At 38.6% G+C, this 26809-nt stretch overlaps 1 protein-coding gene across 35 annotated transcripts in view; it reads right to left on the bottom strand.

Annotated features, from left to right (window-relative positions):
• The window catches only part of BPTF (bromodomain PHD finger transcription factor), a 141520-nt gene that overhangs the window by 98952 nt on the left and 15759 nt on the right, over positions 1-26809 (bottom strand). For all 35 annotated transcript variants that reach the window (XM_070561550.1, XM_070561539.1, XM_070561548.1 and 32 more), the window contains exon 2: positions 1388-2210. In XM_070561550.1, the coding sequence (XP_070417651.1) occupies positions 1388-2210 (823 nt within the window). The remainder of the gene's footprint in view (positions 1-1387; positions 2211-26809) is intronic.

Raw genomic sequence — 26809 nt, 5'->3', positions numbered from 1 at the left:
TTAATCAGGAGCAGAAAATTAGGACTAATAGACATCTCAGGATGGAAAAGACAGATAAAAATAACCGGGAAGGAACAACTTAGAAGAAACAGAGCCTATGCACAGAGGAGAAAAAACACAAAAATCTATCACTAATATCCTTAGAAAAGAGAAAATATTATATCCACGAAACAAAAACAGAAGTTTATTTTGTGTTTTTTTTTTTAAAAAGGAAGATGATTCTAAGAACAAAAGAGCAGAAAAGAAAAACTAAATGGAAGTGCTGGAAGACTAAGATAAGGAAGTCCAGAAAAATTAAGCAACACACACGTACACATACATACATACAGGCACACACACCCCAAAGAGGGGAAAAGACAAAGAGGAAAACTGGAGAGAAAAGATAAGAAAATCAGAGGACCAAAATAGGAAGTCGAACGTTCAGTAAAATCGCTCAAGATCAATACAACGGGGAAAAGGAGAGGAGAAAGTCCTCAAAGTTCTCAGAACTGAAGGACTCAGCTGCCAGACTGAAAGTGCCCAGCAACACCCAGTGCACGACAACTGACCCACATGAGGCCCTACCACCCTACAACTGCAGAACACTGGAGGCGAAGAGAAGATCCTATAAGCTTCTAGATAAGTTCAAACCAGTCATTTACAAAGAATGGATTCAGATTTCTCAACAGCAACACTACAAGATGACAACTGCACAAAATTCTGAAGATCTCTGCTTACTCTGTACCATCTGTATAAACTAAGAGTGAGCCTGGCTCACACATTCATTCCCACGTGGCTTGGCCTGACCACGTGCTAATGCAGTTCCTGCTCTCTTCTCCATGCCCTGCTCTGACATTCATTTCATCCCAACACAGATTTTCTGATTTGACCTAATTCTGAGAGCTGGGAGAAGGCTTTGAAGACTTCAGAAGCTGAAAAAATGAAACAGCCCACTCCCTCTGACCATATTTCTATAGGATGTCCAAAACCAAGTCCACATTACAACCCTGCCCAACACCCTGAATGAGGTAAACCTCTGCTTTCCCAGACGGCGTCCTGACCTTCCCACTGACCGGCCTGGAAGAGCCTCGTGAAAGCCCTCAGGGAAGCTGAAGCCAAACCATAGACACGAGTCTGATGGGCTTCTCTTCTCTTGGGAGAGTGCAACCAACAATGGCAGAACTGATCTTTCCTTAGACAGTTGGTTTGTTCTTGCTGCTCCATTTTACACACAGATATAGTAAAACTAAAAAGAGAAGCAAGAAAATCCCAACACCAAAGTGCAGGTGGACAGTACCCCATTATCAAATCACAGAGGTTTACATCACAACATAGCTCTGCCACATCAGTCACGAAGGAAACTGGCTTAGCTTTAATATGTACCAAAATTAAGACCAGATTTACTTACATTATGAGTCTTCGGTTTAAGAACCAGTATTTCCTCCTACTTCTGTCATATCCAATAGGTTCATGTCGAATATACGGTTTGTTTTTTTGGATTTCAGCAACACAGTCAGTCACCCCAGGCACCTTATGTGCTACACAGACTTCACACTGCCATTCATCCTCGGGCACCTCCTCAAGAGGTGGTTTCACACATTCCAAATGGTATACTGCTGAACAGGTCTCACAGCAAAGCAAATCCCCAAGTTTGTGACAAACCCTACAGTGGTCGTCATACTGGATCACCCCTTCAGACATCAATTCCTCACGAGCAATATTTGTGGTAAGAAACTGATCGACTAAGAACTGCAGAACTTTGATTTTGTTCTCCACTGGTCCATAAGGGTAGTCCTCTGCTTCCTGGTAAGGAAGAACGTGATGGTACTCCTTGTCACTCTCACAGTACACGCGCAGCACCTCCGGCCACGTCATCCCATCTATGAAATACAGCGTGGAATTCACGCTGTCTTTCAGATCAGCAGGTCCAAAGGTAGTATTGGAAGTGTCTTCTTCACGCAAAACTGCTTTCAAAAGCACAACGTGCATCTCCGCCATAAGTGTGCACTGCTCTTGACTCACCAGAGCTGCACAAAAATCCTCAAAGCGAAAAGGAGATAACCTTAAAACAGTGCCAAAGTTCCGCAGGACCTCATAAATGGCAATAACATTCATTATATGCTCATTAGGCACCATTAAATCCTCAGAGGACTTGGGAAATTCAAGGGGTGGGATGTCTTTTTCTTCCAATATTGGAGAACGAGGCCGATGTACTCTCGGTTTTCGCCTACCTGTAAATAAAGAAATGGTATTATTACAAATCAACACATCATTTCTACAAACTAAGAGTCCAGTTTTTTCTATTTGGACATATACCTCAAAAATAGATAAGTGCACTTTCATTTTTCTAATAACTGTCAAGTTAAAATAATAAGAAGAAGCAATGATTTAAGTCTAATTTTTAAGTCTATAGAAAATCTAAATTCAAAGTTTTCCCATTATATTCCAGACTGCAATTAACTATTTTAAATTATGATCACCTCTCAGTTACCTAGAGGGGTTAACTGGTTTACAGGTAACCACGATAAAAAGTAACAGTGCATTTGTGAAAGATCTAACAAGAACCTAAGTGAGAAAAACACCTCCACGTAAGATAACAGGCTCACACTGCGTCAGCTGCAACGCAGGAACGCCTCTCAACGACCAGACAGGAAGCGCTCTGAGGTAGCACCCCTTTTCCTCTGCCAGAAGGACTTCCTGAGAGCCACGTAACGGGGAGTTCCACAGTGAAGCACAAGGGTAGGGCTGAGCAGAAAGGAAGGAGGAAGAAGGAAGAGAGAAGAGAAATAGGGTTTCAACTGGGAGAGAAAAAGAGAGGGCTCACCTACGAAACAGACGGCACTATATTCTTCAGCCGTCAGTTAAGCAACTTCAGGCACTTATTCCCCAATTTATGAGATGTGATGTCCAGGAATACATACATGCGTATATAAATGTATCAACATATAGCACTTGAGAGCTCAGTTCTGTAACAAGCATACAGGTCTCATTTAATCCTCTCAACGAGTCTATGAGGTATATGATTGGCCCTGCTGTGTAAGTAAGAAAACTTGTTGAAAGGAACAAGTTTTTCCTAAACTGCTGTGCCTGTATTATTGTTGTTACACTTTCCAGTGATGTTTACAGAATAGGAAATGTATTTTTAAACATCAGAAATAATTTTAATGAGACAATTAGCATTCAATTCATTTTTATACAGTTAAGTTTCATAAACCAAGATTTTGAGTTGCTGATACCCTCTTAACGGCCTCCTCCTGCCCCGAGTCCTTGCCCTCCTCAGCTCCAGCTTACTCTTATTATCCACAAACTAAAAGGGTACTTGGTCCCAGGAGAACAAAGTATGCCAAAGAATATTAAAAGGTCAAGACCTTTTATTTTATACAATGCACCCCCAATATCCATTCACTGGAAGGCAAATTTTGCAAATAAGAATATACCCATGACTTTCTGCAGAAAAACGTCCAAGGGATCACTCTGGGCCAGACACTGCTGGGGAGCCTACACAGCAAGCAAGAAGCCTCCTCCATCTCAGCAGACTTCGCGGAGTGCTACCATCTACACAGACGCAGTCCCCACAGACTCAAGCAAAGCAAAGAATGGCCATGAGTAAGCATCGAGACGGGTAATCCAGGCCATTTCACAGTCTTTTGGAAATTATTTGGGACTCACCCCCATAAGTATAAATGAGAGAAAGGAAAAAAGGAATAAACCGGAAGACTGAACCTAGGGGAATACCCTCAAATAAGAGTAGAAGAAACACAAGTCAGCAAAGGAGACAAACTGCCGATACAAACAATCCCTGTGTTCCTCTCAGCTGTTCATGCAAAGCGCTGTCAAAGGAGTCCAAGTGGGGCCGGCCCTGTGGCCAAGTGGTTGGGTTTCCACGCTCTGCTCTGGTGGCCCAGGGTTCACCAGTTCGGATTCTGGGCACGGACCTACATACCGCTCTTTAGGCCATGCTGTTGCAGCACCAAACACAGAAGAGCTAGAATGACCTGCAACTAGGATATGTAACTATGTACTGGAGCTTGGGGGAGAAAAAAAAAGAGTCCATGAAAACCACTACAGAAGGAAAGGCTGGAAAAGCAGTTCTAGGACCACAATGCAGAGCTCCTGAAGTATTAGGTTTAGGAATTTGTACAGTACTCTATTCTGGCAGTAATGAGGGTTTGTTACAGGTTTTCTGAGCAGGGCAGGAATAGGAGGAGAATGTTCCAGAAAGACTTCTCTGGCATCAGTGTAAAGAATGAATAGACTGGGGAAACAGATCGGAGGCAGGGCATCTTCTGCAAGTACACAGAAGATAAAAACCTGAATTCAGAGCCCGACTATGAGAACAAAAAATAGATAAAAGTGACCTTATGAAAAAAGAAATCAACTGTTGTGGAATATACCACCACCACCTTGAGTTTTAATGCTGGCACCATTTCCTCCAAAAGATTATTCTAACTCCCCTAGGCTATTCCGAATTCTTGCAGCTTTGTTTGAACTATATGTTACTTTATATTATAATTTACCTTTTCATGGTATCCACTCTATCTCCCCAGCTGAACACTCAACTCTTATGCCAAGAAAAATTCAGCGTATTTATTTTATCGTAAGCATTTGCCCAGCATCATTCTGTTTAGAGAATTTCCCTTCCCTCGTGCCATGTGATTCTGAGGGGGCCCCCCAGTCGCAGTGTTCCATCTCCTGACCACTGGCCTGGAGAACGACCCAGGCAGGCCAGCTAGAGTCTTCGCCTGGGGTTTTATATTCAGATGCTGAGTGACAAGTGCTCTGAAGCTTTCCTTTCCATGAAGGTGGCCAGAAGCTGTCTGTGGCGAACCCACCTTTACCTCCCTCCTGGAAGAAGGGACGAGGATGAGAGAGAGAAGCAGAAGTGAGAAATAAGTACTGATGACTCGTGAATCGTGGTGGAACCTGTGCTTTGAATTTCCCAGTTACAGAAACAAAACCATTCCTCTTTTGCTAAAGTGAACATGTTGCTTTTCTGTCACTTACAAATAAAAGAGTACTGATTAAAACAGTGTATGACACTGTATACAGTAGGCTTTTTCTAATAAGAAACGCAGTAAATTGTTATCTAAAGCATTTATCAATGAGAGCAGTTAATGTTAAAAAAAAAACCCTGCTGATAGTACTGTTTTGTAAGGCAGTAACAGAAATGTTGTCTAATTTAATTTAATGTCTAATTTTAAAGTATCAGCTTTCATACATTCTGAAAGATTCTGGATAACCATGATAATATTCTGATTTATAACAGTCCATTTCGTTTTATATTAAGCTAATCTGTTGGTTTCCTGTTAGTTTTAGACGTAAAAGGAAGAAAGGAAAAAGATATCCATAAATTTTACATTCTATATTATCTAGCTGGACACCACAAAACAGCTTCAATTCAAACTATGACTACATACAGACGGAACAATGGGAGCACTTGTGAAAGCTGACATTAAATACTGGGCAGTTCACTCTGAAGAATTATTGGGTCAATTTTTTAGAAGCCAAGTTGGCAAAAATCTATCTGAATGCACATCCCTTCGACCCAGCAATTCTATCTCCTGGAATTTACCATGCAGATATCTATACACATGCATTTAAGTAAGTACAAAAATATTTAATGTAACAGTAACAAAAGCTGAAGTTTTGTGGGTTGTTTCCACTTTTAACTTAAATACACACCAATACTTAAATGAATTATGAATTATGATACGTCTACACAGTGGAATCCAACCTAGCAGTTGAAAAGAATAAAATTCATATGTGCTGAAACGAAAAATCTTAAAGATATATTATTAAGTGGAGGAAAAAGCCAGCTACAGAACAATGAATAGAATGTCATTTGAGAAGAGAAATTAGAAACCCCCCCAAAAAAAGAAAAGGGGGCAATGATACAATATATATGTTTAAGAGGTCAGATAATCTTTTTAAAGTAGTTGCTTCTGGGGAGGAGGACTGGGAGACAGGAAATGAAAAGACTAATTTTTTTTACCTTTTTGTATTTTTTAATATCAGATGTATATATTTTTATGACAATACTTTAGAAGAAACATATTGGGCAGATATCTATGCAAACATAAAAATATTAACATTCAAATCAATAAAATGATGCTACTAATGGCTACTGATGGTCTTGTATGAATACAAATATAAGATAATGATGCCAAATTCAAAGATTCAGATTTACAGAACTGAGCACAGATTACAGTGTACAAAGAGAAAATTCATAAAATTAAACCACTAAAGCCCCTCAACTGTCAATCATTAGTATTAGCAAGTTGAGTCATTTCAACTATTCACAGAAATGTATTTATAATATGCCACCGAGGATTATGCTCACTACCATTTTCAACACTGATCTAATACCTAGCAGATAAATTATATTAACTTTCTTGTATTATAAAAAAGGATTTCTTTTTGAGGAAGATTAGCCGTGGGCTAACATCTTCTGCCAATCCTCCTCCTTTGCTGAGGAAGACTGGCCCTGAGCTAACATCCGTGGCCATCTTCCTCTACTTTATATGTGGGACGCCTACCACAGCATGGCGTGCCAAGCGATGTCATGTCCACACCCGGGATCTGAACCGGCGAACCCCGGGCCGCCAAAGCGGAACATGCGGACTTAACCTCTACGAACCGGGCCGGCTCCTAAAAAAGGATTAAAGTCAACCTCACTAGTTATCAGGAAAAGGCAAAGTAAAACCACAATGAGATACTGTTTAATATTCATCAATGGACAAAAATTTCAAAGTTCAACCAAACTTCTGGGAAGAACAGAGAACAACAGAAACACCAGTATACCAGTGCGACTGTAAACTAGTACCACTACCATGGAGAGCAATGTAGTAATAGTCAGGTTAACATTGTGCATGTAACCTAGAGAGAGCAGTGTGCAAACTTTTTGCCCGTGATCCGAAGTAAAAAATACATTGTACATCTCAATCCAGTACACATATACCTAAAACAAAACCTGTACATTACTTTTCTACATGCCTTATACTAAAATCTTCTCTTCTATCCTATTCTAAAACATTCTATTCTCTTTCTGCTTTTATAACATGCTAGTTGCAGCCCGCAGTTGGAAAAACACCTTTCAAGACAAACTGTCCTTACACATATGCAGAACATTCAATATTATGTGTAAATACAAACAATCAGTTAACCAAGCTGGAAACAACCAAAGTGTGCATCAACAGGAGAATGGTTAAATTGTGGAACACTCATTTGACAGAATTCTATAGAGCAGTTTTGATAATTAGGGCTACATATGTTATCATGGATTAATCTTAACAACAAAAATACCAAAAAACAACAAAAACAAAAAAATCGCTACAAAAGGATAAACAACCTTAAATCATGCAAAACAGTTTTATCTATGAAATCATGCAAAGTTTTATCTCTTGCTTATGGATGGCTATATATATATATATATATGAACTAGTAGTCAACATCTCTACTAGAATGTAATCTCCTTAAGGACAGGGAGCATTGTCTATGTTGCTTGTTGCTGTGAATAGTGGCTGGCACACAGTAAAGTACTTAAATATTTATTGAAAGAACTAGTAGTTCTGAAGTGCTAGCCCAAGCAATTACACAAGAAAATGATGTCTTTACATTATTTGCAGGTGTTAGAAATATGTTTTTACTCCTCACTATGTAAACAGAGGACTATAGTGAGAAATCCTAGAACAGTGGTCCTCAAACTTTGTGCAGCAGAATCACCTGGAGAGCTGATCTGATTAAAACAGCTTCTGATTCAATAGGTCTAAGACAGAGTCTCAGAATTTGTATTTTTATCAACTCCCAGGCGATGCTACTCGTGCAGGTCTGAAGCCCACACTTTGAGAGCCACTGTCCTAGAACTTAAAAAAGTTCTCTCTCTGAGATCCAGATGAGTAAAAATTAATACATACCAGATGAAATTCACTAATTCCAGAAGTTACCATCACACCTTGCTTCTCAAAATGTGATTGGCATTATCTATGATGCTTGAGAGAAATTCAGACACTCAGGCCCTACCCCAGGCTTACTAAATTAGGATTTGTAGTTTCTGAAAATCTTTGGGTGATTTGTAGGCTCATTAAAGTTCGAGAAGCTGCCTTGAAACAGTCCGTCCTAAAACTGGAGGTGTGGCAAAATCACAGCGTAAGCTATTAAAAGTAGTGTGTCAAAATGCAACCCAAATTTACAGAACCCCAGGTGAACTCAGTAATCTGTATTTTTATATTTCTTCACAGATAATTCTGATCTGCAGCCAAGTTTGAAAACTACTGCTTTACAAAACTGGATGTTCCCCTACCAAGCAGAAATCAGGGCTTTTGTGGAAACTCAAGCAAGAGAACTAAGAACTTGCCTCAGGAGGCATGATTAGAATAGGACTGATGTGAAAGGAAGTCAAAGCCTAATCGAAGACATTAATAAGCCTATAAAAAGAAAATGCTAAGGCAGAAAGTGGTCTGCATGAATTCTGGGGGGAAAAGAAAAAGAATCAAAGAGCAAGAATTTATCAATGAATTTCCCGCATAGTCTAGTTTAAGAGAGAGAATTTCTTGACTGAGTAACAAGGATTCTGGCCCATCTGACAGGTTATTACCTTAATAGTAGAATTCTCTTACTATGTATACTTTATTTAAATGACCTGGCAGTTGCTGAAGCAAAACTTTGCTCCTTTGTATTCCACAATAGAAATCTACTTAATACGGTCTAGAAGGATGCTCTCTTCTCTGAACTCTTTGGAAGAACTGATCAACAACATTGACCAAGTGTTAACTATTGCCTGGGGTCTTTTTATGCATGCCTGGGTTTTTAAAACATGCTGTGGGCATGATTTGTATTGTTTGGTTAATTTCTCATTTTTCAAATTAACAAAACACTTCTCTATACATTTTAAACAGATACTGCCTTAATTTGCTAAAGTTGCAAGAAATCCTAGACCTTTTCCAAAGCCCTGATCAAACATCACCTCTTTTGTCCTCTCCTGTGCCTCCTGGCACTGTGCTTCTCTGACCTTTTGTACAGCTCTCCATTTATATTACAGGTAATTACTCATGTGACCCCAGCTCATTTGTTATCTTTTCGAGCAAAGACCGTATCTTATATATTGTAGTAACTAAAAAATATTTGTTCAACTAATGACATCCAGAAGTGAAACTACCTGCAGAGGGTGGTAATCCAGGGGTGCAGTCAAGCCAAGATTAAAAGCAAGATGTGACTGTAGACTTTTTCAGTTTGGCCTATAAATTTTTATTGTATTAATTCTAAGAAGAATATTTACAGAGGGTTTTCAGACCTCTAGACCCCATAATGCTCCATATAGTGTGTTTCTAGAGGGAAAAATGTAACATTGTCCCCTATTTCTCACTGGTATCTGAGAGAAAGACAGACACTCAGTAATGGTGTAAGGGGTGAGGGAAGATTGTTTCCAACAGAAGCTAATACTCTAGATCTAATAAAATCTAATTCTTTAATCTATTGTTACACGTACATCAATCACAAATGGCATAACAAACATAAACCACCTGTGATACATTTACTAGTCATCTTTTAAAAATTACAAAACTGATGTGTCAAAAGTAACAAGGATTCCCCCTTTGATCTGGAATAGTGTCCCACTCTGGTCATAAGGTTATTATTCACAAGGCTGTGCTCTTCTGGTGAGTACATTCCATTTGTCTCCATTCACTATCCCTTCACGCCAGTAATAATATAAAAAACAGCAGTTACCTTTCAGGGGGCTTCTCATATGCTAGGAATTATACTAATAAGCACATTTAAGTGCATTATCTTATCTTTAGATCCACTCCAAGAAGTACTATTATCTCCTTTTAAAGATGCATATAGAAAGACTAAATGACTTCTCCACAACCAGTACCACCAAGAGACACAGCTAAAGCACAAGACCACCTGTCTCCAAAGCTCGTCCTCTTTACTACATTAGACTTCCTCCCCTATTCTTAAAAACCAAGTCAACCCTTCAGTGAAAGAGCATTTGAGAAATAACAAAAGTCCTTTGTGCAGGTGGGAGAAATAGCAGATAAACGAGATCATCAATAGGGTTAGAAAGTGTGAGCTCCGAAGGCAAAAATTTTAACAAGAGCTAGCATTTCAAGTGCTTAATAGCCACATGTGGCTAGTGGCTACCATACTGGACAGTCCAGATATGTAACATTTCCATCATCACAAAAAAGTTCTATTGGATAGCCCCTAGTCTAGAGATACATCTTAGAGACTACTCCACAAAAACTGGAGTTCAAATAACCTCACTGGGTTAACACACAAGGCTAAAATACATTCAGTACTCTCTCAGGGGGGCTCGTCAAGATGGCGCTGTGAGGAGACGTTGAACTCGCCTCCTCCCACAAACACAACCAGGTTACAACAATTTTAGGAAGAATCACCCTGGATTGAAAACTGAAAACTGGATAAAAAGAACCCCCACAACAAGGGACAGTCCTGACGAAAGCAGAAGAGGCAGTAACTCCGGCCAGAGAGGAAAAAAGCCACCTTTGGGAGCAGCAGAGCTTCTTAGCTGGCCAGGCGGGAGCCAACCTAAGGATATCCAGATAGCATCTCAAGACGCCTAAGAGTCTTGTACTACTATACATTGGAAGGCGGATGGACTTCCCCTTGGGAGGAGGTGGAAATAGGTGAAAACTCTCCAACCCCCGACTCCCGACCCCCGGACAGCCTAGTTCCTGCAGGAGGCTTTCTTCCAGCGGACTCCTCCATGGCATCGCCACACACCAAGGGCGGGAGTGTGCACTCACCAGCGGAGCGATGGGGCAAACAGGTGACAACAGCCCTACTCAAGCCCCCCGCGATTACACCTAAGCCCAGGGGGAATCCCCAAGTTCCTGCACCCACCGGCAGGGAAGGCCTCCGCTGGCCATTAGCAGGGAGGCCCCGCCCAGAATCCAGAACAAAGGGAAGCTCCCAGCAGGCGGATTCCCTGGTACTGCACCAGACGGCCAGCTGCTACTGGGCCCACAGTCTCCAGCACACGGGTCGGTGCAGGGGGTGCCCGGACTTCCTGTGGATGTGCTTGGGGACTGGGTGGAGCTCCAACACCCGGCTCTGCAGCCTGGGGGGACGCTCCAGGGTCCCGCACCCCCCTAGCAGGGAGGGCCTCTGCTCGCCATTGGCAGGGAGGCCCCGCCCAGCATTCGGAACACCAGGAAGCTCCCTAGAGCAGAATTCCCCACAAGGCAGCAGCTTACAAGCCACCGCCAGGCCCACGGACTCTGGCCATGTCCCAGATGAGGCAAGGGGCTCCCAGAGATCCTGTGAGAGTGGAATGGGGCAGAGTGGAGCTCCGGTGAAACGGCTGCGTAGCCCAGGGGGGAACTCCAGATTCCAACAGCAGCCTCAGCGAAAGCCTCTGCACAGCACTAGTGGAGAGGTCCCGAGTGGCAATCGCAAGGCGGGAAGGCCCTGGGGCAAAAGTAGCACAGCTAGATGAGCTAATGACAGACTGCAGAAGATACCCATAGCTCTGCTGGGACCTATAGTGGACAAGTGTGATCTTGTGGGCTCTGTTAGGGACAAAGCGGCGATTATAGGTGATCCTGCTCCTGGCTGCTGGGAAAGCCCACAACACCACTGCAGACCACAAGGAGGGTGTGCGTCTAAGTGGACTGCAACAGTAGGCACCAGCAGCCTGAGGCCCCCTTGTGAGTGCCCCCACAACCGACGAGGGACCCCACAGGACTACTGTGACTATGAGGAGGGGTCCAGGTCCAGTCAGTAACAGCTGACAGGGTTCCTGGTTGGTGCAGTCTAAACAGCTGCCCCCCCTGCACATCAGTCGCAACAAGAGGAAGCAGCGACTAAACTCTATCTCTATGCGGAGGCACAAATACACACCATTAAGCAGTATGAAAAAATATATTAAATCTCCAGAACAGAAGGAAAATGATAAGCACCCAGAAAACAATCCCAAAGACAATGAAATCTATAACCTAAATGACGATGATTTCAAAACTGCCATTATTAAAAAACTCAACGAGTTAAAAGAGAATTCAGATAGACTACTCAATGACTTCAGGAGCTATGTCACAAAAGAGCTTGACACTATAAAGAAGAACCAATTAGAAATACTGGAGATGAAGAACACAACGGAGGAGATTAAGAAAAATCTGGACTCTCTGAACAGTAGGGTCGATAATATGGAGGACAGAATTAGCAATTTGGAGGATAGGAATATAGAAATGCTGCAGACAGAGGAGGAGAGAGAACTAAGACTAAAAAGAAATGAAGAAACTCTCCGAGAATTATCCGACTCAATTAGGAGATGCAACATAAGGATTATAGGTATACCAGAGGGAGAAGAGAAGGAGAAGGGGGCAGAAGGCCTGTTCAAAGAAATAATAGCTGAGAACTTTCCAAACTTGGGAAGAGAGATGGAACTTCATGTGACAGAAGACAATAGATCTCCAAACTTTATTAACGCAAGAAGACCAACCCCAAGGCATATATTAGTGAAACTAGCAAAAGTCAATGACAAAGAGAAAATACTAAGGGCAGCCAGGCAGAAGAAAATAACTTACAAAGGAAACCTCATAAGGCTATCAGCAGATTTCTCAGGAGAGACCTTACAGGCTAGAAGAGATTGGAATGAAATATTCAAAACTCTGAAGGACAAAAACCTGCAGCCAAGAATACTCTACCCAGCGAAAATATCCTTCAAATATGATGGAGAAATAAAAACTTTCCCAGATAAACAAAAGTTAAGAGAGTTCATCGCCACAAAACCTCCTCTTCAAGAAATGCTCAGGAAGAACCTCATTCCTGAAAAATCAAAAAAAGGAAAGGGGTTACAAAATCCACAACAAAGGAGATAAGAAGAAGGACAATAACACAAAGTAACAGCTCTCCATCAGGACAAAACGCAAAAGAACCGGAAAACAAGTGATAAAATGGCAACAGTAGGCCCCCACGTTTCAATAATCACTCTAAACGTGAATGGATTGAACTCTCCAATCAAAAGGCACAGAGTGGCAGGATGGATCAAAGAACAAGATCCAACAATATGCTGCCTCCAGGAGACACACCTCAGCCCCAAAGACAAACACAGACTCAAAGTGAAGGGATGGAAGACAATACTCCAAGCTAATAATGAACAAAAGAAAGCAGGTGTTGCCGTACTTATATCAGACAAAGTAGACTTCAAAGCAAAACAGATAAAGAAAGACAAAGAGGGGCAGTATATAATGATAAAAGGGATGCTCCACCAAGATGACATAACACTTATAAATATATATGCACCTAACACAGGAGCACCAAAATTCGTAAAGAAACTATTAACAAAACTAAAAGGAGACATCAACAGCAATACAATAATAGTAGGGGACCTCAACACCCCATTAACACCAATGGATAGATCATCCAGACAGAAAATCAACAAGGAAATTATAGAATTAAATGAAAAATTGGATCAGATGGACCTAATAGATATATATAGGACACTTTATCCAAAAACAGTAGGTTACACATTCTTCTCAAGCACGCATGGAACATTCTCAAGGACAGACCATATCTTGGGAAACAAAGCAAGCATCAATAAGTTCAAGAGGGTTGAAATAATATCAAGCATCTTTTCTGATCATAATGCTATGAAACTAGAAATCAACTACAAGAATAAAGCTGGGAAAGGACCAAAAATGTGGAGACTAAACAACATGCTACTGAACAAACAATGGATTATTGAAGAAATTAAAGAAGAAATCAAACATTATCTGGAGACAAATGAAAATGAAAACACACCATACCAAATGATTTGGGACGCAGCATAGACAGTCCTAAGAGGGAAATTCATTGCAATACAGGCTCACCTCAATAAGCAAGAAAAATCTTACATAAACAACCTCAAACGACACCTAACGGAATTAGAAAAAGAAGAACAAACAAAGCCCAAAGTCAGTAGAAGGAGGGAAATAATAAAAATTAGAGCAGAAATAAATGATATTGAATCAAAAAAGACAGTAGAAAGGATCAATGAAACAAAGAATTGGTTCTTTGAAAAAATTTACAAAATCTACAAACCCTTAGCCAGACTCATTAAAAAAAAAAAGAGAGAGAAGTCTCAAATAAAATACATTCAGTACTCTCTCTAAAACAACTGTGAAATACTAAATACATTCTCAACAAAGTAAGACTTCCAACAAACTAAGAGTTCCATCAAAACTGAAATAAAGAGGTAAGCATCAAATTTAAAAATCCATATATATGTATATATATACACATGGATGTATAAATTGATAGAACATGCAGTATGTGCTCTAAAGAAGCCCCTCCATGCAAAACTGGAAATAACCTAAATGTTCATCAGCAGGAAATGGAGAAATATAATGGAATACCATATAGTATTTAAAAACAAATGAATTAGGTCTATATACATGGATAAATAGTAATTTTTAAAAGGTGAAAAAAGCAAGTTCAACAAACAGCAAAAGACCATCTACGTAAATTTTTAAAACAATACTTGCACATGAACATACACAGTATAAGTATAAAAACATGGATGGGAATGATACACATCAACTTGAGGAGAATGGAGACCTCTGGAGTGGCAAGGAGGGATAAAGGAGAGGGGATGTTAACTAATTTTGTAACATTTCCCTTATCTTAAAAAAGAGAAAGAGCTGGAACAAATATGGGAAAATGTCAATATTAGTTAAATCTAGCTAGTGGGTAAAGAGTGTACATTATTTTTCAAATTTTTCTGAATGTTTGAAATATTTTCTAATTAAGAGGAAAGTTTCTTATATTTGAACAGTTTACTTGCACAGAATTACCACCGAATTCAATGGTTCATCAAGCATTATTGAATATGTTACTTTCATATATTCAAGAAAAATTTTCACTATAAAAGAAAAACAGGGAGAAGAGGGAATTTTGCCTTCAACAAAAGTTTAAGAATTCATTTAATTTCGTTTAGCCTTTGAAAAATAAAAATCCCTCTCATATACCTCATTAGTTTCTTCTCCAAATAAAGTAGGCCTCTAGAATAGTTAAATAAACATTTTAAGTAGCATTAGCAAAGAATCTTAATTCCTAAACATCTGGCACAAGAACTATTATGACATAAAAATTCCTTTCTTTTCACAATGAATAAAAAAAGAATCCATCAGTCCACAGTAATCCTCAGAAGACAGGGAGGAGGGGGGAGGTCTTCAAATGCTGACTAATAAAGGAAGGAATAAAAACTTAGAAAAATCACCATTTTGCAACCACCTATGTAATAACTGATTCAGGCGAGGCCCATCAATGGATGATAAAACCACTGGGTGAAAGACTGCTGGGCACAGGATCTTTCCACAGTATCACCCCACAAATTACATACTACTTTCAAAGGGGAAAGGTAACCTTAAAAAGAGAAGTCCGGCAGACACCACCTTTACCAAGCGATCAAACTTATTGCCAATAATAGGACAAACTGATGGATGGCATGCCTCCTGATGACACGTGCTAAGGAAGACACAACATCACTTAGAGTATTCCTGCCAAACTATCTAAACTCGATCTATGGAGAACAATCAGACAAATCCAAATAGTGAGACATTTTAAAGATAAATGGCCTAGACAATTAAAAAATGTCATTGTTGAGGTCAGCCCCATGGCCTTGTGGTTAAAGTTCCACATACTCTGCTTCGGCGACCTGGGTTCCCAGGTTCAGATCCCAGGCGTGGACCTATACTACTTGTCAGTCATGCTGTGGGGGTGACCCACATACAAAATAGAGGAAGTCTGGCACAGATGTTAGCTCAGGAAAATAAAGGCATTGTCACAAAAGACCCCTCCCCTTTCCAAAAGTGACAGAACTGTTCTAGACTAAAGGAACAAAAGAGAGGCCAACTAAACACAATACATGATCCTTGACTGAATCTTGGATGGGGGGTGGGAGACAGCAATAAAGGGCAACTGGGGAAATATGAAATGGAATATTATATCCACTTTAAATTAAATGTCTTAACTATGCTGAAGTATTTAAAGGTGAAGTGTCATAATTCTCTGCAACTTATTATAAATGGTTTAGCAAAAAGAAAACTTAGAAAGAGAGAAAGTAAAGATGGCAAAAATATTAAAAACTGGAGAATCCAAGAGAAGGGTACATTGGGTGTTTTTTGTACTGTTCTTTCAGCTTTTCTGTATATTTGAAATTAAATAAAGTAAAAAGTTCAGAAAATTTGTTCTAAAGTTCCTTATTTTTAATTATTTTAATTAATTGTTTTAATTTTTCAATATGAATAGCTAACAGGAAGTATCATGTCACAGCCTGAACACAGAAGATCAAATGACAAATACTCTATTGACTGTAAAAACTGACGAAATTTGAAAATATCAACTGATACCTGGGATGGAAATTGCTGTAACATATCACCTGTTTCACCCAGCCTCTCTCTGAAAACATCTGACACCTTCGGCCACAATATCCTTCTTAAACTTCCTACTGCCACCCAGGACTCCATTTCCTTGACCAGCTGTTCCTCTGCCATACAGCTCTCTTATTATCTGTGGGCATTTCCCAAAGGTTAGTGCTCAGCAGATTCTCTCACTTTCCCTCAATTACCACCAAAATATCAATGACTTCTAAATGCATTTCTCTACCCAGATCTCTCTTCTAAATTCCAGATACATTATTTCCAGCTGCCTATGAGCTATCTTCTACAGGATGTCCCAGGTGAATTTCACATTGTAGGAAATGAAAATAAAAAGGGGTTATAAAAGTTTAATTCAAAGCAAAATTTTAAAGCCCCTAAATGAAACAAAGATTTTGTAATGATAAAGGATGCAGTCCACAATGAAGATATAAGAGTTATGCACCTCTTTATAAAACATAAATGTGACTGTGCCAGTCCCCAACTTTAAGCCTTTCAATGACTCCCTGTCATACTTGGATTAAGATCCAAACTCCTTCCTGAGACCTACAAGGCCTACATGACATGGGGCCTTGCCTTCCACTCCAACCGCAGCCTCCCCACCTCCTTTCTGCTTCAGCCACGCTGGCCTCCTTGACCATGCACAACTCTCTGCCTCCCCACAGCTTCACTGCATCCCCACAGCTGTTCTCTCTGCCTAGAATACTCTCTCTCGCTCTTTCAAGTGCCAGCTCCTCATTCATTCAGATCTTTTCCCTCATAGTATTTTATCACGTTTATAATACCTATACTTTCACTCGATTCACATAACGCCTCCACAAGACTGCACAATTTTCACTTTGTGCCAAGGGCCAGGACAACTTTCATTTTGCTTACCATGGCCTACTATTTATTGCAGTGCTTGCCACATGGTAGATTCCTAAATAAATAGTTGCTACATGAATTAATAAACCAAATTAACTGGCATCAAATTATATAAAGCAAAACTGTAAGAAATCTAAGGAGAAATGACAGAAACAATAGTAGCAGGAGACTTTAAGACACACTTTTTCTCCTTAACAAATCTGGCAGACTGACTAAATAGTTACATGTGACACAGGTCACAAATCCAAATGTCTACAAAAGGATAGAGGAGAAGAATGAGTAAAGAGGATGGAGGCAATCTGCAGAGTCCATCTAAACTAGAACTACCCTAACCAAGAAAAAAGCGCGGCAGAGCACGACAAGCAACATTGCTGATGACAAAGGGGAACTTGCCACACCTACAGAGGCTGTTGAAAGAATGCTAATAAAGTCTAAATCCTGGGTGAAAGAATGTTAGATAACTACTAATCACCAAAACTAAATCAAAAAATAGGAAACACACCAATGATGACAGGAGAAACCAAGGAAGATGTCAGAGAGCTCTTACCGCTAACACAGCACCCAGCTCAGATGGTTTTGAAAACATTACAGAGGACAGAGGAAGAAGAAAAGCTTAAAAAGTCCTTTTACAAAACCTCAGATAACACTGACACCAAAACCTAACAAAGACATACACCCTTCCCTCCATGAAAGAAATGATAGGCCAATCGTAGTTATTAAAATAAAATAAAAAATATATTTAAAAATAGCAAACAAAACCCAGAAGCGTATTATGTGTAAATATCTACGAAAAATTAAAGGAAACATACCTTTTAATTGGGAACTCCCTTTCTAAGAATTTACCATATAACATACTCGTGTACATTCATTCTGACATTGTTTGCAAAAGCTAAAAACTAAAAACAACCTAAATGTCCACCACTAAGGAAGCAGCTAAAATAAAAAACTAATATTGTACTTCTACACAAAGAATACTACGCAGCTTATAAAAAGAACGTGGTCCAAGGCCAGCCAAGTTAGGGTAAGCTCACTAGAGCCTACGGCTCCCACTAAATTAGAACTAAAAACACTGGACAATACACAAAAAGCAACCACCAGAGGATTCTGGAAAAAAAAAAAAAAAGCAAAAGCACATGGACTGGGGAACTGGGGAGAGGAGTCAAAATGTGCAGAAGTAACTCATTCAGAGGTTTGCTTCCCTACTGTCTCTCCTGGAACAGAACAAGCTCACAGCGGATCTACGGTGAGAAGCATGAGCAGAAAAAACTCTCAGAGAAACCCTGTATTTCAGGCAGAGCACTGGAAAAGGGTCTCCTGAGAGCTGGAGAGTGTGAGGGGGAATTGTTCTATTATTGTACTTCTTTTCTTTTTCCTCTTCTGGTCCCTCCCTCAAGGGTGGCCCCAACTATAGAAACTGTTTTTAAAAAATCACATCTTTCTGGCCAATGGATCAAGAAAAGGGGGTCCCTACAAGCCAGAGAGTATGGAAGGAATTCCAAAACATATAGTTGAAGAAAAATCTAGGGAACAGCAAGAGAAAAACAACACATTAAATATAAAAGAACAATAATTCAAATAACTGCAGAACGATGGAACATCTTTAAAGAGCTTAGAGAAATGTCAACCCAGAATTCTATATCCACCGAAAATACTCTTCGACAATTAAGGCAAAATAAAGACATTTCAGATAAAGACAACTAAAAGAATTTATTGCCAAAAATCCTGCTCTAAAACAAATGGTAAAACAAAGTCTCTAGGCTGGAGGGAAAACTGGAACTTCAGGAATGAAAGGAAAACAACAAAAACGGTTAGTATCTGGGTAAATTAAAAAACAAAAAAATGCTGTTTCAACTCAAGTGCTTTAAAATATGTATAATGGTTGAAAGCAAAAAATGTAACATTGTCTAGTGGGGCTTTCAATGTTTGTAGATACATATAAGAATTACAACATCGGGGAGGGGCTAGGATAAAAGAATCTATACACTTGTGACACTTGTACAACAGACATTATCTCAGGGCTAGTCTTCCTCATCAAAAAAAAAAAAAGATATAGATTAAAAGTAAAAGAGAGGAAAAAGATATACCATGCTAACACTATTCAAAAAAAAAAAAGCTGAATTGGCTATATTAATATCAAACAGTGGGTTTTAAAGCAAAGAATATTACCAACTGTAAAGAAGGTCAATTCATAATGATAAAGGGGTCAAATAATCAAGAAGCCAAAACAACCATAAATGTTTATGCATCTAATAACAGAGCCACAAAATACATGAAGCATAAACATACAGAACTGCAAGAGGATGGAGAACAAATCTGTAACAATAGCTGTAGATTCTAACACTCCTCTCTTAGTACTCAACAGAACAAGTAGACAGAAAATCAGCTGGCTTGGAATTAGGCTTTGGGTGGTGAATGTGACGTAATCTACACAGAATTCGAAATATATTATGATGTACACCTGAAAGCTACATAATGTTATAATCCAATGTTACTGCAATAAAAAAAAATTTTCTTTTAAAGAAAGAAAAGAAAATCAGCAAGGATACAGAAGACCTTAACGATACTATCAACAAACCTGATCCAATGGACATTTATGGAACACCACCCAACAGCAGCAGAAGGTACCTTCCTTCCAAGTACACATGGAACATTCACATAAACAGACAATGTTTTGGGCCATAAAATAAATCTCAAATGACAATTTTTTTTAAAAATAAGTCATACTTAGTACGTTTTCTGACCGTAATGGAATTAAATTACAAACAGTAATAGAAAAATATCTGTGAAATCCCCAAATGTTTGACAATTAAACAATACACTTCAAAACAATCCATGAGTCAAAGCATAAGTCACAACAGAACTTAGAAAATATTGTGAATTGTAGGAAAATGAAAACACAACAAATCAAAAATCATGAGATACAGCTTATAAAGTGCATAGAGGGACATTTATAGCAATAAATGCCTAGATTAAAGAGGGAAGGCCTCAAGTCAATGATTGTAAGGTCAGCTTCTACTTTCAGAAACCAAAATAAAAAGAGCAAATTAAACCTAAAGCAAGAAAGAGGGAAACAATAAAGACTAGAGCAAAAATCAATGAAATAGAAAAGAGAAAAACTATAGACAAAAATCAATGAACCTCAAACTGCTTCTTTTAAGAGAGCAACTAAACTGATAATCTCTAGACAGACTGACCAAGGAAACAGAGACAAGACAAATTTCAGTATCAGGAATGAGAGAGATGACATTACTACAGACTCTACAGATATTAAAAGAATAAAGGAATACTATGAACAACTTTATATTCATCAACTGGACTCACATGAAAGAAACTAATTTCTTGAAAGACAGGAATAATCAAAGCCCACTCAAAGAGAATTTATATCTAGAATAGCCTTCTACGCATTAAAGAAAGTGAATTCATAGTTAAAAATCTTCCAACAAAGAGAACCTCAAGCCCAGATGACATCACTATAATATTCTTCCAAACTTTTAAGGAAGAAATAATTATAATTCTACACAATCTCTTTCAGAAAACAGAAGAAGAGACAACACTTTCCAACTCATTTTCAGGTGAGGCCAGCATTACTCTGACACCAAAATCAGGTAAGACATCACAAGAAAAGAAAACTACAGACCATACTCCCCATAAACACACATAAAAATCCTCAAAAAACATCACGTATGAGAATTCAGGAATATATAAAAAGGATAATACATCACGACAAAGTAGTGTTTAACTTCTGGAACGCAACCTGGTTCATCATTCAAAAATCACAACATAATTCACCATGTCAAAAGACTAAAGAAGAAACAGGATATGAACATCTCAATAGCTACAGAAAAGGCATTTGACAAAACTGAACATGCATTCCTGAAAAAAACCTCTCAGCAAACCAGAAATAGAAGAGAACTACTTCAATCTGAACACCTACAGCTACCATCATCCTTAGCAGTGAAAGACAATGTTTTAACCCTAAAATCTGGAACAAAACAAAGATGCCCACTCTTACCTGTCATATTCAACATCATACTAGAAGTCCTAGCCAGTGCAATAGGGAAAAAAAAAATCCATCTTGGAAAGGAAGACATAAAACCATCTCTATTCACCAGGCAACATGATTACCTATGTAGAAAATCCTAAGAAATCTACAAAAAAAAAAAAAAGCTACTAGAATAATAGGTCAGGTGAGTTTAGCAAGGTCACAAAGATCACAAAATACACAAAATCAATTGTATTTCTATTCTAACAATAAATAACTGGAAGTTTAAATTCAAATTTAAAAAATAAGTACCAATTATAAAAGCACCAAAAATCATGAAGTACTTAGGTATAAATGTAACAACATATGCAGGACCAGTATGCTGAAAATGACAAAACACCGATGAAAGAGATCAAAGACCTAAATTAATGGAGAGACACAACATACTTACAGACTGGAAGATTCAATATTGTAAGACATCAATTCTCCGCAAATTGAATAGAGATTCAACACAATCACAATCAAAAGTCCAGCAGGATATTTTGTAGATATTGATAAGCTAATTCAAAAATATTAATGGAAAGGCACAGAAACTAGAATAGCCAAAATAATTTTGAAAAAGACTAAAGTTGGATAACTCATATTACCTTATTTCAAGTGTTAACTAAAAAGCTACAGTAATCAAGATAGTAATCAAGTAATCTTCATTACTTGCAGCAAAACAATAGACACAGAGATCACTGAAACAGAAGAGAGAGTACAAAAGTGACTCACATAATAAATACGGCTGACTGTATTTTGACAAAGATGCAAAAGAAGTGCAATAGAGAAAGAATTTCATTTCAATAAATGTTATTAGAACAAGTGGACATCCGTATGCCAAAAAAAACCCACAAAAAAATCTCAACTCCTATCTCACACCTTATACAAAAATTAATTCAAAATACATTGTAGACCTAAATATAAAACCTAAAACTCTAACATTTCTAGAAGAAATCAAAGAAGAAAATCTTTGTGACATCAGGTTAGGTAGGCCAGGGACTGGCAAACTATGACTCACAAGACATAAATGGTTGGAAAAAATCATCAAAAGAATAATAATAATATTTGAAGGTGTGAAAACTAGGTGAAATTCAAACAGCATGTCCATAAACTTTTACTGGAATACAATCCTTCTCAATCACTTATATATTGTCTTTAGCTGCTTTCTTGCTACATTGGCAAAGCTGCAACAGGCTGCAATCAAAATTATTAACTTCTGCTCTGGGAAAGACACTGTTAAGAGAATGAAACATAAGCCACAGACTAGGAGAAACTATATGCACATTACACAGGCAACAAAGCATTTATATACAAAATATATAAAGAACTCTTACAACACTCAATAAGAAAGCAAGCAACACAATCAAACATCCCCAATAAAGATTTTATTAGCTTTACATCAAGGTGATACAAATGGGAAATAAAAAGATGCACATGAAAAGATGCTCAGCACCATTAGTCACTAGGGATAAGCAAATTAAAACCACAAAGAAATACTCCTATAGATCTATTAGGGTAGCTAAAATTAAAAAAAGAAGAAGAAGAAACTGACAATAATCAAGTGCTAAAGAGGATGTGGAGCAACTGGAACTCTCATATATTTGCTGGTAAGAATGCAAAACGGTGTGGCCACTTTAGAAAACAATTTTGCAGTTTCTTATAAACATACAACCCAGAAATCCTACTCCTGGGTACTTACCCGAGAGAAACGAAAACTTGTGTTCACACGAAAACCATTTTGCAAATGTTTATGGCAGCTTTATTTATAATTGCCAAAACAAGAAACAACCGAAATGCCCTTCGACTGTTGAATGGATAAATGAACTATAGTACATCCACATACTGGACTGCTACTCAGCAATAAAAAGAAACAAATTACTGATACACACAACAACACAGATCAATCCCGAATACACTCTGCACTGTGCATGTATAAACTATTAAAAATTAACATACCTTTTTAAACATCAAGCAGTACATAAAAAAAGTAACAACATAATCAAGAGAGGTTCATTTCAGGAATGTAAGGATGAGGCAGCATTATGAAATTTACTAAAATAATTCTATGGTACATAGGAGAAAAACTATATAATCATCTCAAAAGAAGCTAGGAAGACATTTGACAAAATACAACAGCAACATCTGATTTAAAAAAAACTCAGAAAGAAAGCAAACAGAAATAGGTGAATATACTTGAGACAATTAAAGGTCTCAAACCAAGAGCCAGCATAACAATTAACAGGGAAATACTGGCATCAGTCCCATTAAATTTGGAAAGCACACTAAGACACCTATCATTACAACTAATATTTAATACTGTTTTGGAGGTGGCCAGCAATACAATTTGGAAAAAAAAAAGGGAGATATAAATATAAGAGAAGCAGATGTGTACATATGATTCACGTTTGCAGATGATACAATTTTATTCCTAGAAAACCCAACCCAATCAACAAAGAAGCTATTAGAACCAATCAGGAAAAAAACAGCTGGCTAAATATAAAATTAACTTTCGAAATCCATGAGTTCTCCACTAGAAGCTCCATGAGAGCAGATATCTTTGTAGACAAATTATTTAAAGATATATTAAGATTTCATGGTGTAAGTGAAAAGATTTACAAAACCAATTATACATTAACCAATCTTATAAAAAAATGTATGTTTCCAGCATGTGAGTACTAACTCATATGTATACTCATACATTCACACAAAGATGGTTACTAAGCAAGAGTAATCAAAATATTAATGTCATCTTCTGAGTTTTCTAAATTTAACTTTTTTCCTAACCTAATTTCCAGATGACAGATTAATGAATTTCAAGAGCTCAAAAGGGAGTTGGCAAACTACGGCCAGCCACAGCCCGTTTTTGTAAATAAAGTCTTATTTGAACACAGCCATGCTCCTTTGCTTACTTATTGTCTAAGGCTGCTTTTATGCTACAATGGCAGTTGAGACATTGCAGCAGAGACAGTCTGGCCTGCAAAGCCTAAAATATTTACTATCTGGCTCTTCAAGAGAAAGTGTGCCAATTTCTTGCCCAGTGGATCATTTAGTCCAGCCTACACTTTACAGGAGAGTAAACTGAGGCCCACAGAGGAAGGACCTCTCTAAAGTCAAACTCAAGCTAAGAAGCAATAAAGAATTCCATTCCCACCTAGCTAGAATATTCTCAAAACAGAAATCTGCCTCTCAGTTTGAGAGCTAAACCTCAGGCTCTCATATCACAAGTGAGTATATTTACCAATAAATGAATGAGGAAAGGACTTTGGGCCTAATCTGTATCCAAGAACACCTGCTAAAGGTCTGAGTAAACTTCTACAGATTCTAGAAAAAGTTAATTTAAAAGCCACATAAGCACAGATTAGGGAAGGTTTAAAAACAAACAGGTGGGGTGGCCTGGTGGCACAGCGGTTCAGTTCTCAAGTTCCACTCCAGCTGCCCAGGCTTTGCCAGTTCAGATCCCGGGTGCAGACCTACACACCGCTTGTCAAGCCATGTTGTGGCAGGCATCCCACATATAAAGTAGAGGAAGATGGGCATGGATGTTAGCTCAGGGCCAGTCTTCCTCAGCAAAAAAGAGAAGGACTGGCGGCAGATGTTAGGTCAGGGCTAACCTTCCTCAAAAACAAACAAACTAACAAACAGGTAATGGGCATATAACCTGGTTCAGCCTATTAAAGGTAACACAACAATCCCACTCCTAGCAATCTACCCGATAAAAACGTGAGTCTGGGTGACTAAAGATATATTTCCAGCACATTTAGAACAGTATTGTCTGTAAAAGCAAAAATGGACTAAAATTTCAATAGGGCTAGTTTTTCAAGGCAAATAAATACTAACAGCAAATGCAGTTACATATTAATAAAGAAAAAAAGGCCTCTTCATGTCTTTACCTTTACGTACTTGGACCCTCTAGGCATTTGAGTTTGTGATCCCTGCCATAATCTCCATCGTTAGGTTTCTTCTGAGACGCAGGGAAGATCCCTAACTCAAGCTATCTAAGCAATCAAGGACAATATATCTGGACGAAGGCAATCTGCCAAGTTCACAGAGGGTCAGAAATCTGAGGCATTCCACCCAGAAAACTGAGACCAAAAAGTTCAAATATATATCTGAAATTACAATAAAACCACTTTTTAATGTTTTTACTATTTGCATAACACTTTGAAGGCAGAGTATGGTTGGTTATAAGTTGGAGAAAAGGGTGAATTTATTAAGTAAGACTTCAAGAAGGCTGTGAAATAATTTTGATGTCTAGAAGAACACGGAAAACCGCCCTGAGAGGAGGGGCTAAAATTTTATTAGCTATTTTAAATGTTGGATTATTTCCTCAGACAAATCTCGATACAGCTATGCAAGCATTAGAAGGAAAAGGACAAGAAGAGAAATTCCACACAGATTAATATGTGCATTTCTGAAATACTTTTTAAGTTCCATAAATAGAATACACTATAAACAGACCTCAAAGGAGGCAATGTTAACATACTGAAATCAAGCAGGAAGCCATGACAGTAAAATACAGAAATTGCATCTACTAAACAACACCATTCGGTATGAATCACTTGGCCGTGCAGTCTCCCGGTGTGTGAATTCTACAACACATCCATGAGTAGAGAGGAGTCAAAGCACTAACTTTCTTAGCAACTCTCCAGAGGTTCCGCAGCTGCAATTTAACATCACTAAAGTAACAGAAGAATTCCATTCAAAAAGAAGCGATGTCTTTTCCTTAAAAACTATAAAATAATTTGGCCAGAGACCACTGAGAAAGAGGTTTTATACAGGAGAACCCAGACACACTGGGACACACAAGTATGTCACAATTCAGTTCACATACCACCTTTTAAACTTTTACAACATAGAAATTCTCTGGGTTTTCAAATCAAATTTCTCAAACGAAAGTCTCTGAATTTTAGTCCTTCTTTCTCTTCTGTCCTACATATACGACCCTCAGCTTAATTTTATTAGGGCTGTGGCAGATTTTCTAAAACCAAGTGTTAGCTGACTGCCTCTTCCCCCACCAAGAACAAATGATGTAATCATCTCAAAGATGATCCCAAGTCGCCTACTGCAGAAATTCAACCCATCAGATATACAAAGAACACTGGGCCAACAGTTTTGACAAAGGAGGACCATCGCCCAAATGTTGGGGCTACCCAGACTGTGCAGGATACGAAGCAAATAGAAGGTTACAGGAAAAGAGATGCTATGTAATTCTCACAGTCTAGCAGAAGCAGACAGACTACAACAGCACAGTCAGTCCAAGAGAACTTTCTGTGATGTTCTAAAACGGCCCAAATGTTCTACATCTGTGTAGTCCAATCCAGGAGTCAGTAGCCACATGTGGTTACTGGGCACTCGAAATGTAGCTAGTGCTGCTGAAGAGGAAAGTTTGAGTTTTTTATTAAAGATTTTATTTTTTCCTTTTTCTCCCAAAGCCCCCCCTTACACAGTTGTGTATTTTTTTTAGTTGTGAGTCCTTCTAGTTGAGGCATGTGGGATGGCGCCTCAGCATGGCTTGATGAGAGGTGCCATGTCCGCGCCCAGGATTCGAACTGGCGAAACCCTGGGC

This window comes from Equus przewalskii, chromosome 10 (genome assembly GCF_037783145.1).
Source record: "Equus przewalskii isolate Varuska chromosome 10, EquPr2, whole genome shotgun sequence".
NCBI classification, from domain to species: Eukaryota; Metazoa; Chordata; class Mammalia; order Perissodactyla; family Equidae; genus Equus; species Equus przewalskii.
This window is presented reverse-complemented; position numbering and strand designations above follow the sequence as displayed.